This window comes from Leptonotus elevatus, chromosome 6 (assembly GCF_054856555.1).
Source record: "Leptonotus elevatus isolate MCC_2025b chromosome 6, RoL_Lele_1.0, whole genome shotgun sequence".
Taxonomy (NCBI): domain Eukaryota; kingdom Metazoa; phylum Chordata; class Actinopteri; order Syngnathiformes; family Syngnathidae; genus Leptonotus; species Leptonotus elevatus.
This window is the reverse complement of record NC_141244.1, coordinates 15,467,333-15,480,235: the sequence shown is the minus strand read 5'-3', so window position 1 is coordinate 15,480,235 and position 12,903 is coordinate 15,467,333. Positions and strand designations below refer to the sequence as shown.

General features: G+C 36.4%; 1 protein-coding gene across 2 annotated transcripts in view; it reads left to right on the top strand.

Moving 5' to 3' along the window:
* Positions 1-12,903, top strand: part of creb5b (cAMP responsive element binding protein 5b) — a 72,844-nt gene that overhangs the window by 14,652 nt on the left and 45,289 nt on the right. For both annotated transcript variants that reach the window (XM_086077681.1, XM_086077680.1), the window contains exons 2-5: positions 1,309-1,379; positions 1,551-1,644; positions 4,727-4,848; positions 7,636-7,787. In XM_086077681.1, the coding sequence (XP_085933807.1) occupies positions 1,326-1,379; positions 1,551-1,644; positions 4,727-4,848; positions 7,636-7,787 (422 nt within the window). In that variant the 5' untranslated portion in view covers positions 1,309-1,325. The remainder of the gene's footprint in view (positions 1-1,308; positions 1,380-1,550; positions 1,645-4,726; positions 4,849-7,635; positions 7,788-12,903) is intronic.

Sequence of the window (12,903 nt, the reverse complement as noted above, 5' to 3'; positions counted from 1 at the left end):
TGCTCAGGGCTCACGCAATGACCAATCGAAGCTCACCTGTTTTCTGAAGCTGTGCTGTGATTGGTTGTTATGTGAGACCTGAGCAACTGTGATGTCATTGTCACTCGACAGCAAGTGGCAAAATGGCCGCCTTCTGATATTGATAAAAACTGCTGGATTTTGCTGCTTATACTCATATTCCGCTAAGGCAATATTAACCAGAATACTGTATTTAGACTAGTGTTGCTGCATAGAAGTTACTGTCAAGATATTTTCTTTGAGTTGACTTCCCTTTTTAAAAAAGAAAATCCTTGCACTTCAGCCTTTCTCCGTCTCTAATATGCAATTGTACATTTTCAGAAATTATCTTCGAGAAGTCAACCCAAACAATATGTCGTAAGTGTATTCAGTAGTCTAAACACGGCATTCTGATGAATATTGTGTTTGTGGAATCTGAGTTAAGCAGCAAAATCCTCCCGTTTTTATCCGTACCAGCTCCTGAAAACAGGTGAGTCGTGATTGGTCGTTATCTAAGTCCTGAGCAACAGTGATGTCATTTTCAGTTGACAGCAATTGACAAAATGGCCGCCCGCTGAAATTGCTAAAAGCGAGTGGATTTGGCTGAATAACTCATATTCCATTAACACAGTATTAATCAGATTTAAAAAATGCTAACCATAACTGTAAAAACAATAAAACACAATAGCAAGTGTCAAAGTTGAAAGGCAGCTTGCCAGTTGTTGACTAACGGTAGCAGTTAGCATCCAACCCACTGCCTGAACTTCCGGAACAAAACTGCATGTTATGCCGTCAGCGCTGCTCTGCCAAATCTCGCCCTTCTTGTCCTTACTGTCATAAAATCCGACTGAGTGAAACTGACGGTGAAATGGCTGCTTCATGATGAAACTTGAGGATATAATCCCCAAAACCAAAAAAATGAAATTTGAGTGTCTTAACCAATTTGTCTCGTTTTTCTCCAATTGCAAAATTACAGAAACAATTAAGGAGAAAACAATTTTCTCCTAACCTTTAGCCAGCAGATGTGGTCTGCCTCTAAATTCCATACGACTTTTGTTTGTCAGGTGTCCCAAGAGGATATTTTGCTGAATCCATCATTTTCAGCCCTTGAAAACCACAACCCCATTACTTTAATGTAATTTAAAGTGAAACGTTTATTACTGAAATTACCTTGCAGCTGCTACAGGTGCAATATAATTTGATGCCGCACAAACGAGTGTATTTTTCCCTGTAGGATGCTGCTGTGAAAACCTGCATCACTTACTTCCTCTCTTTATTTTCCTCTTTTGTCCCCTTTTTTTATTTTTTTAGTTTTATGAGAAGTTGTGATGAACTCAGACCCGGAAAGGCCGTATATTTGCAACGCTCCTGGCTGTTCACAGGTAAGTGCGTCAAGACAAAACAACACTGCAAGTGTGTGTTCATGTGTGTAATATGAAGAGAGGAAAGACCTCATGATCTTTTACATATAAACAATGTTTATTAATTTTTTTAGCTGTATTCACTAAAACACATTTTAAATGAGTCTTTGTTTTTATACATTTCCTACGCAGCGATTCCCCACTGAAGACCATCTGATGATACATCGACACAAACATGAGATGACCCTAAAGTTTCCTTCCATAAAGAATGACAACTTGTTATCAGGTGAGTTACGGCGTGGCCTGTAATCTTGACGATGTGCCTCGTTAACAGCCATGTGACGCACACGCCCAACAGATGCGATGACTGAGACGATCGCGTTTATTGAATGCCTTCACAACTCGGTTGATTTGCATTCAACCATCGTTAAGGTTGATCTTCTGCTAAAGGTGTTTAATCAAAAGATGGCTTGATAATTTATGGGAAGGTATTTATGAACGTGACCTGTGACAGAAGATTCCCCCACTAGCAAACGGATCCCTAATTATCTCAAATAATAACAACAATGATAACATAATAATACTGTAATAATAACAACAATGCAATAACTTGTTGCACTGGTGCGCCCACCTTTTCTTTTCTTTCTTTTTTTGCACCAGCGCAAAGATTAGATGCACCCAATTTTTTGGATTGCATCACAATTAACATCGCAGTTGTCTCATATTTTAACTCATTCACTGCCATTGACGGCTATAGACGTCAACAAGAGTATGAAAACCTAGAAAATAATTCTTATTGTACATTTAGAAAATATATAAAATTTGTGATTAATCGTGAGTTAACTAGTCAAGTCATGGGAGTAATTATGAAAAAATCCTAATTTTTAATAAACTTCTTTAAAAAAAAAAGGTAAATTTTTTTTCTTTTTTTAATAATCTTTTGTTTGTTTTTTAAAGAAAATCATAATTAATTAATTAATAGCATGACTTCACTAGTTAACTCATGATTAATCACAAATTTTATATCTGTTCTAAATGTACAATAATAATAACAAATTCTAGGGTTTCATACTCTTGTTAACAAAAGTGAGAAAAATAGACTAATAGAAATAGTTCAAATTAATTTTTTACCTCTATAGCCATCAATGGCAGTGAATGAGTTTTTTTTTTTTTTTTTTTACAATATTGCTAACTGTGTGTTTTTGGGGCAATAATGACTTGTAGATTATTAACTGACAATCTGGTCATCATTCGGTTCTTTATCTGAAAAAACATGCAAACGTTCACGTGAATAAAAATGGATACATGTATGATGTGTTTATGAAAAGAAGAAATGTCTTAATCTTAGGTGCTGTTTGGACATAACAGTGTGGAAAAACAAAAGAACGTCATTTTGAACATTCATTTTCATGACTTAAAACTCTAACTTTTAAAATTGTATCTCAAAAGTTTTGAAAAAGGGTTTCCGCCATTTCTGTGAAAACAATAAAAAGTCTGCTAGATTATTATGGCATTATTACCTACCATTTTCTCAGGCTTCCTGCAGATCTTTTTTTTTTTTAGGCATTAAATGTATTTATGTTTTTGTTGACAAGGACAATGCAATCAGACAAAGCTTGCAACTGATGTTGAGCATATAAAGTTTAGCAGAAGCTAATTTACAACTCCCATCCCTGATTGAGCTTTTTACAATTGATTCACAATCTAAAACACATAAAAAATAATTCCACCCCTTAAAAATAATAAAAATCTGTTAATATAATAGAGTGCAATAACACATGTTGCCCATTCATTCACTACACGTGGGCTCAGTTTTGATTCATTTTCAACCAGTTTTTAAGTTTGGATGTAAATGTTTTAAACTCAGAGATAGCCTTTATGTATCTAAAATCAAAAGGCTTTAAATGGCATTAAAATGTCTTTAATCAATCTTTCAGAAGTCTTTCAAAAATAAACACATGAAAATTAGGACGTTATGATTGTAATTAATTTATTTAGAGATTATCATTCTTAAAAAATGGTTTAGTTTATGACTATTGTGCAATCTCGATTGTGAAACAAAGTTAGGCAGATTTAGTGGTCAATTATGAACTGTAGCAACTTTGGACCTGGCACACTTTAATTTCAAATGCTAACAGGTGAGCCGTGATTGGTCGTTACCTGAGCCCCGAGAAACTCTGATGTCATTTTCTGTCAACAGCAAGTGACAAAATAGCTGCAACCCCTGAGATGGATAAAAAAATAAAAATAAAAAAATAATAATAATAATAATAATAATAATAAAATAAAAAGAGTGGATTTTGCTGCTTAATTCATATTCCACAAACACAATATTAATCAGAAAACCGTGTTTGAACTAGTGGGACTATTGTGAAGACAAAATGAAGGTTGACTTCTTCTTAGGTAGGGACCACAGGCACTTATAACATCCGTTCGTGTTCACATTTATTATTCTTATAATTATGATTACTGTTATTATATGGATGACAAAGAATTGCTTGCACATGAACTTGATTGTCTCATTTCCGTAATCTTAACATCATCTGTCAATCTACTGTGCAAAAAAACGAATCCGTAATACAGTCTGTCTGCCACACGTGTCATCCCTTAGCCCTCTTCCTGGACTGCAAGATCACATTTTGTCTTTCTTGCTCAGGTTACACCTCCGAGGCGCTTGCATATTTTTTCTTAAGAAACGCTTCAAATGAAAGTAGCTCTTCCTTTGAGCCTCTCCAAAATGATGAGCAGTCATGAAATGTGTGAAAAAAAAGTTTTTAAGTCGTTTATTAATTGATTGCTTGCAAAATCGTTTTAGTTAGAGGTCTTATCAACAACTCAACATCAATGTTTTCGTTTTCTTTCCAGCACTTTTAGCCACCAAAAAAAACCCACAACCTATTTTGGGTTCATAGGTCAAAGTGAAACAAGCCTTGGTCTCCTGAAAGTAGATAAACAGACTCTGAGCTCTGCTTTTAGCCTTTGAAACAACCCTGATCCTAAAATCACCCTCAACTGTCTGAAACCTGATCCTTGCGCTGCCCCCCCCCTTCCCAAAGCCAAGTTGAATACCGCAGCTTTTGAGTGCCCTCAACAAATGAGACCCCCGCTTGGTGGGTGAGATCTGTACTTTATCAGGTGTTGTCGACAAGAGTCTCTCCTGCCCCATCGAATTGACAAATTGTCACGTTAATAGCAACCACATTATAGTAATGCACCTTTTGTTTTTCAAGCAGTTATGTGAATGCTGCAAATGTAAACAAAGCCATTCATGCAATCAAACAACACAGAACTAAATGCAAATAATAAATGGAGTCCAATAAATCAAAAATAAGTGATAATAATGCTCGTCTTTGCTGCTTGATGTGCAGACCAGACGCCAACGCCGACGCGCTTCCTGAAGAACTGCGAGGAGGTGGGACTGTTTAGCGAGCTGGACTGCTCCATCGAGCAGGAGTTTTGCAAGGCACAGGAAGAAGAGGACTCCAAACAGGTACTGCGGGAATAGAAGCATCGGGTTAAAACAGGTGAACCTGAAGCCGCATGCTCTCTGACAGGGGTCAGGTCAGGTGCTGATGACCTCCTATCTGGTGCAGTCATCAATCATATCGCTTTTCCACCGCAAGCAGTACAGTTCAGTTCGCTTTGCAATATTAGGTTAGGAGAGAGATTCTCCACATTTGACTTTACTGACTGTACTTTTTGACTTTTTTTTTCATACAGTTTTACACACAACACCCTATAATGACAAAAAAATAAATATATATATTTTTTAAATCAATAAATAATAATAATACAAATAATACTAAAATAATAATAATAAAAATACTTTTAAATAATATAATATATATTTTATTTATTTATATAAAATAAATAAATACATTTTATTTTGTATTTATTTTTTTATTTTATAGATTTTTGGAAGTGTATTGAATGACATGTACATGGTAGTATTCACAGCCTTTGCCATGTATCTCAAAATGGAGCTCAGGTGCTTCCTGTTTCCACTGATCATCATTGAAATGTTTGGACGAGCTGAATTAGAGTCCACCTTTGGCAAATTCAGTTGATTGGAGATGGTTTCGAAAGGCACACACCTGTCTATTCAACGTCCTACAGTTGCAAGCATCAAGCCAAAGGAATTGTCTGTAGACCTCCTAGATGGGATTGCAGTGCTGGGGAAGGGTACAGACAAATTGATGCTGTCTCAAAACGTTCCTAATGAGCACAGTGACCTCCATGTGACTTCAAACGCCTAAACTGAATGATTGGGAATGAAGGGGCTGATTCTGGGGGAGAGTGAACTCTTGCATCATGACTCAAATGGTAAAAATAGAAAGTAAATTCCTCCAACAAATGTGGAAAAATCACGGCGCCCCATATTTTTGGTTTTGACTGGTCATATGTTAGAAGAATGATGTAAACTGGTCGAAGGGGGGTTATGGTTCCTTAGTTAATCAAACATTGATAAGAAAAAAATCACGAAGAAGAGAAAAACCTATAAACAGCATCTAAACTTGACTTTTTGGATAACATTTTCTTATGTGTTGTTGTATATTCAGTTTAGTGCCCCAGCCTATGACCTTTCGTCGGTCTTGTTGACATTGACATATTTGTCATCCACCACAGGTGAGGAGATGAGAGATTGACTTCTCCACCTGTAACTTCAAATAAAACTTCAGTCTTGTCGTCCTGCCGTGCTGACAATACCCACGCAGGCGTGCAGCAATGTTTAGGAGAGTCCTTTGTTCATTTAAAATAAACATATCGTTATACAGCACGCTTTGTAGATTTGGCAGATGAAGACGATGCAGTGCTACTCGTCAAATCATCACAAGACAGACTTCTTATCTAATCTGCCTGTCTGGGAAAATGTGTGGTGCAAGTTGTACTTAAGGATGTTGTCCAAGTGTTTTGACTCTGAATCTTGTCTGTGCCCGGGTCAACCACGTCTAGCCTCCCCAGTCTGTATGCTTTATGACGGGAGGTTGTGCCAAGTCAGCAGGGGGCGAGTCCCAGCAAGCAAAATACACAGAAATGAACAAATGATAGATAGCACTGAAAAATGTGAAAAATGTTAAATTTGCATATCCTGTGCATCAAATGTAATCTGTACGTCATTCACAGTCATATTATAATGTAATACATACGGATGATACAGTATATAAACATGCAATTTTAATATGATGTATTTATCATCAAGAATTTACGACGGCCACATATATATATATTTTTGTTGTTGGAGTAATATTATGTATATAATAAATAATAATAAAAATAAAAATAAACTCGCAAATTTGCCACTTTATAAAGTGACAAATTTGCGTGAAAAAAATAAAAATAAAAAATGAAACTCAGATTTGCGAGAAAAACATCAGAAACTTGCCAATTTTTTTGGGAACACCCCTCAAAATAAATTTAAAAAATAATTATACGTGGCCCTAATGCGTCGTCGTGAGAATTATAAATCACTTTATATATATATATATATAATGACCTTTTGTTGTTGTTGTTTTTTAAATAAATAAAAACTGATTTTCTTTTTGTCACCATCGAACACTATTTTACTTTTAAACAAAATATAGAATATTTGGTATAGCTCAAACGTGTACCATGTTAAGTTTAAATATATGAGTAAATGTTAACATTCTTCTTCTCTTTAATTCTTCTTAGTAGGTCACATTGTCCCATCATTGGTGGGCTATTTTTTTCAACAGATTCACGAGCTACTCATGTTGTTCTTGGAGCTAATTAGTACACACTGGCACCATTTTTTAACTAGATTTTTTTTTTAGGACAATGCTCATTAATTAGCAATTTAGCAATAACCAGTGTGTATTTTGTCTTGCTCCCATCTGTACCTGGTCACCTAGCTAGCTAGAAGGGGGCAGGGGGGGATTTAATTGGAGGCAATTAACTTCAAAGAGGCGGCTCTTTACTCAACCCTGCAAGCCAATCGTATTGTGCCCTGTTTAAAGTCCCCTTAAAAAAAAAGAAAAAAGAAAAAGAAGAGCACATTACTGATGACAGCCAGTATTAGCTAATTGAAACTTTGGCTTTTTAAAGCCATGGTAGAGCGTCAAACTGTTAATTGGCCCATGCCTATACCAAAATAATGTGAAGTTTTGTGCGACTTGATTTTTGTGAAAAATGTAATAATTTAGTTCTTTAATGTTGGTTTGCTGTTCAGCGGTTTTGTGCCATCCTTAAAGGCTAGTTTTTATGCAGAGTTAAGATCATTTTCACTTCATCCTCAACTCTTTTGTATTTGGCGTTTCAGAACATCTCTGTGCACGGCCAGGGGGGGCAACACCAGCAGGCCCACTCGAGAATGGGCAACCACGACACCAGCATCGTGATCCAGCAGGCTCTACCCTCTCCTCAGTCCAGCTCCGTCATCACTCAGGCTCCATCCACCAACAGACAAATTGGGTGAGTCAGCCATTGTAATCAAGCTCACATTTAATTAGGAACCAGAGAATGCACCGAATGGAATGTATTATGTGTTTGTATGGAACAGGGGTCAGCAACCTTTCCTGTCAAAAGGGCCATTTTAGGCCAAATAAATAACAAAAAATCTGCCTGGAGCTGCAAAACATTTGAACATTGTGATGAAGGAAACCCAAGTGCTAATTAGAGCTACACCATAACAGAAAAATGTGCAGCATCCAATACTTTGAGATTCATTTTCTTCTACCTTGCATCTTCTGCTTTTGGATTGTTATATATTTTTAATTTTTTCATGCTTTGTTTTTCATACATTTTTAGATTTTCTGCCATTCTGTAAAATTTCAGTTTTTATTTTTTTATTTTATGGATATATTATGGTAATTTTCTGTCTTTCTTTTTTGAACATGTCGTTATTTAAAACATTTTTTTGCCTTTTTTGCTATCAATTTCAATTATTTTTTACATTTTTATAGACATTTTATGGTAATTTTCTACTTTTTCTCTTCCTTTTTGGAAATGTAATGGTAATTTTTTGGACATTTTTAGGTAATTTTTAAAAACATTTTCATCTACCTCTATTTGACGACGTAAAAATTTGGACTATGACATTTTTTAAACATTTAATTATTCTTAAAAATAAATAAATCTAAATCATATTTGAAAATTATTTATCTAAAAAATAGTGGTGTCAAAATGAGTGAGTTAATTTAAAGTTATTTTAACACCATACATTTTTTTAAATGTGCGATTAATGACCGCACCTTACTTGGAAAGCCTGTACTGGGGGAATTCCAGTTGCAACGCAGGGGACACGTCAACATTTAGCAGTAATTATTATTCAATAATAATGCATACATTTGTGGAGACTGGGGTCAAGTTGTAATTTAAAAATGTTACTTAATGTTAAAGATTAAAGAGCTCTTAATATGAAATGAAAATGCACTGAGCTGTCATTAATGTCTTAAAAATGAAATTATGCCGTCTAGTGGCAGAAAATGACCTCAACACAAATCAAAATCACACTCTTTACAGTACAATAATTTTAACTCAATTTTATAAATGATTACGCAATCACAGACTAAAAGATGCAGCCATATTTTTTATTAGTTCAACATTTTTATGTTAACAAGAGTATGAAAACTTATTATACATTTAGAACAGATTTAAAATTTGTGATTAATCGTGAGTTAACTATTGAAGTCATGCGATTAAATACAATTAAACATTTTAATCACCTGACACCTCTACTCATAAATAACAATATGTAAAAATAAATTTATATTAATTTCTACAAATTGTTTTTTTTAGAGATCCACAGGGAGTCACAGGAGAGCGACTAAAGAGCCGCATATGGCTCCAGAGCCGCAGGTTGCAGACCCCTGGTATAGAATGACCAGAAGTGTTAACCTATGGTTGAAATATCACAACAAATGTAGTAACAAGCTTGACTTGTCTCCGTTGGCCCTGATTGTCATTCTTGCTCTGAGGCAATGTCAGCGTTTTGCTACTTTTTGAGCAGTGAACAAGTGGGGGTCGCTGTACATATTTTGCTCATCATTCAGCATTGTCCCTCAGCAGAACATGCCAAAGATGAGCTCACTGTTGAAGTTCTCAGTATTGTCCGCTTTAACAGTGGTTTAGCATTTCACGTTGTGCGGGGGAACCTCTGTGAGTCTTCGCTCCACGATGACACAGGTGTGAAACGACACCAAAAATTGGGAATGTGGAATGCAATAGAGGCCGAACGCATTCCGTTCCTGCATGTCGGTCGACTTCCAATTTCCAATCCCAAAATATATTTATCATGTATTTTTCGCTGTATTTGCTGCCTGACTGCGAGGAATTTAGCCTCATAGCGAAGTGTGTAGGGTTCATCTTAAACACCCACTTACCAAATATGGTCCCTTGCCTGATAAAAGGATAACGCAACATATGCGGCGACAGTGAAGACTTTCAGCTGCTCATGGTTTGATATGTACGAGCGCTGTGAAAGTCTTTCTTGCGGAGGTTGTGGTACTCTTTATCTTACGATTACACTGACCGGCCGCCTTAACTGCCTGTTCTGTACCCCAAGCACCTTCAGAGTTGTGCCAGCTTTGTGTTACTTTAAACCAGACCTGCGGGAAGCTAGACATTGAGATGTCTCAGCGTTGCGCCGGCGCTGTGTCGAGGTTATCCTGTGTAGATTTACAGCTTGAGAAGCTTGTGAATATTGGATGGGAGGCCCGTCGCTGTAAGCTTGACTGACGTCCCGTCGGGCTCTTTGTCAAGGACAAGGATGGAATTTCATCCGCTTTGGAGGTGCAGCGGCAATCACGGCCAGTAACCTAGACTTTACGGGACCTGCTTCACCTGAGTTTACCTGTCATTAAAAACTACTCACCTTACTGAAGAATGTTCACCTCTTCACTGGTTGACGGTCACACATGCTTTTCTGATTTCTGGTCAGATGCTTTTTGCTTGTACGTGTTCATTCTGTCGCTTATTCTACTCTCTGAATGCTTTCTCTGTCTTTTTGTCTATAGTGGAACCTCAGTGACACTGGGTGAATAGTCATTAGAAAAATGCGGAAGAAAAGTGATTACATTAGTTTCAGCTTCAATCTGTTGTCATCATGGTAAATATAATGTTGTCAATAAAATTTTAACAATAGTTAAAATAAATAAATAAATAAAAAATTAATGGGTTTTTTTATATTTTAAAAATATTTTTTAAATTAATTTATTTGTTTTTTGAGCCATCCATGCACGTATTGGCGGTTCATCCCATGTTCAAGAATTTATTATTATTATTTTTTTAAATATATACTATATATATATATATATATAATTTATATAATTTCAATGCTGTTATAAAGGGCATCGATTAACTCATTCACTCCCAGCTATTTTCACTGAAGCAGCCCCCTTCGCTCCCGGCTGTTTTACTGGATTTTGACTGATTTTCCAAGGCCCACAGAATATTATGTTCTATTGCTATAAAAACATGGAACCTACCAAAAAAGAGATTAGAGTCTTTTCTTTCATCAGGAAAAAATATTTCTATCTGATTCCATTCTTCAGCAATTAGCATTAGAATATAGCTAAGTTTTATAATTATTCACAAATCTGTTTAAAACTGTGGGGAAATTAGCTTTTTGCAACATGGCCCTGGTTGATCTCCTATACTGTACTGCCACCTGCTGGCCGTTTTTGTAACAACTATCATTGCTTCAACCGTTCTCTTCAGTTCAGAAGCTGCATCAAAGCCTTCTGTATGCTCTAGCATAAAAAAAAACATAAACAATTTATAAATACGTCATTAGGAGCATGGTAATATTTAAAAGAGAACGTATTTATACAATTTTGGGAGCAAATGAGTTAATTAAAGATATCCCAATCAAATTTGTTTTGCACCTGAGTCATCTGATTTTGAGTCCCGATTTGATTCCTCTATAATTAGAAGGGGAAAAAATGCATCCAAATCGTCTATTTTGTTGTTGTAATTTTACAAAACAATCCCAAAATTACACCTTTTTATATGGCTAGCAGAGCAAATCTTTTTTTTTTTCAGGCATATCAGTTTTTCAGGTAGCATATGTTGAACGCAGCTCTATCCTAATGCTCAATTTACACGCATTGCAAGTTGCCGTAGCACTGTCTCCACTTTCCACATTTCCATACTGCAGACATTATCATTGTTACATGATGCTAGCTTCAGGTTAGCTTCCCGCGACAACTACCAAAATGTTCCCTCACTGGCTGTGTTTACTTCCGCTGTTTCCAGCTGTGTTGCGATGTTGCATAGTACAAAATATTTAGATTTTTTTTTTCCTTTGGCAATGTCTGCGTACCTCTGGATTATTTTGTTGCTTTGTAGCCCTTGAGAATAAATAAATACATAAATAAATCATTGATTTTAACCCCCCAATCTTTTCCGGCTGATTCCAATCAGCTGAAAAGGACGTGATCAGGCCCGATTTCCGATCATGTGATCGTGACATCCCTAGCGTCAACAATATGCCGGTTTTCGCAATCCCTATCCCTCGCAAATAGCGCGTCCGCACTCATAATAACCCAAAGCCGTGTGGAGTTGACCTTTAAGATCAGGGGTCACCACCAACATGGTGCTCACGGACAGCAGGTCAACGCCAAGGACCAGAGAAGTAGCCCATGGGCCCGTTCTAAAAATAGCTCAGTTAGTCTGTGTTAGTGACCAGTGAAAATGAGAAATTGTGATTTCTTTGGAATGTCGGTAAAGTGATCATTAGAAATGTTGAACTTTTGTGGTATTTTAAGGAATATTTTGTGCCAAATGCTTATTTTTTTTACTATTAGGGCAAGAAAATATTCACAAAAGAGAAATGAGTGTGAACTTTTAACGTGAAAGAAATTTCTATGAAAAACTATTAATGCTAAACTATGAGGTTGATCCATTATGACACTTCCCAGGCTTCGTATATATTGTACTCAAACCCTTAGTTTGACCCAGATGACCTAATGTATGGTAATTACTGGTGGTATATATTGGATTTTCCCCATCTATGTTGATTTAGTTTTTTATCCTCTGAGGCTCATTGATTGAAAGAAGTTACATAACTGTACTTAAAATACTTTGACATACAATAACGAGTTTTCCTCATTGATCGTTTTTCAAGCAAACGCTGGAGGCCTATAAACTTTTATTCTTTGGCACATGAGCACGGCAGAGGTTATAATGCAAAAAGAAAAAATATATATATAACCAAACCACATCATTTTGCTTCCTTGAATTGTTCTTGAGCTTTGTTGAACACACAGCGCGAGCATCCAATGAATTAGGATAACAAGTAATTTTCATTGCTCCACAATGTTTACTAAAGAGCTTTGAGGCTTGGAATCAATTAGGATTGGCTTTCCTCAAGTCCATTTACTTTCGAGTTGAGCCGGGCCTGCAGCTGTGAAACCTGACGACTTCCCTCGCTCGCCCTCCTTTTTCCTCGCCTTTCTCTTTCCCCGTGTCCCTAAAAACGGTCTTTGGGGAGCGACGCTGACACAAACCAAAAGAATAAGAAACAGCGGCTCTGAAAGCCGCGACTATCGTTGTCGAACCGATTGAAATGCTTCTCCGTTGTAAAAAA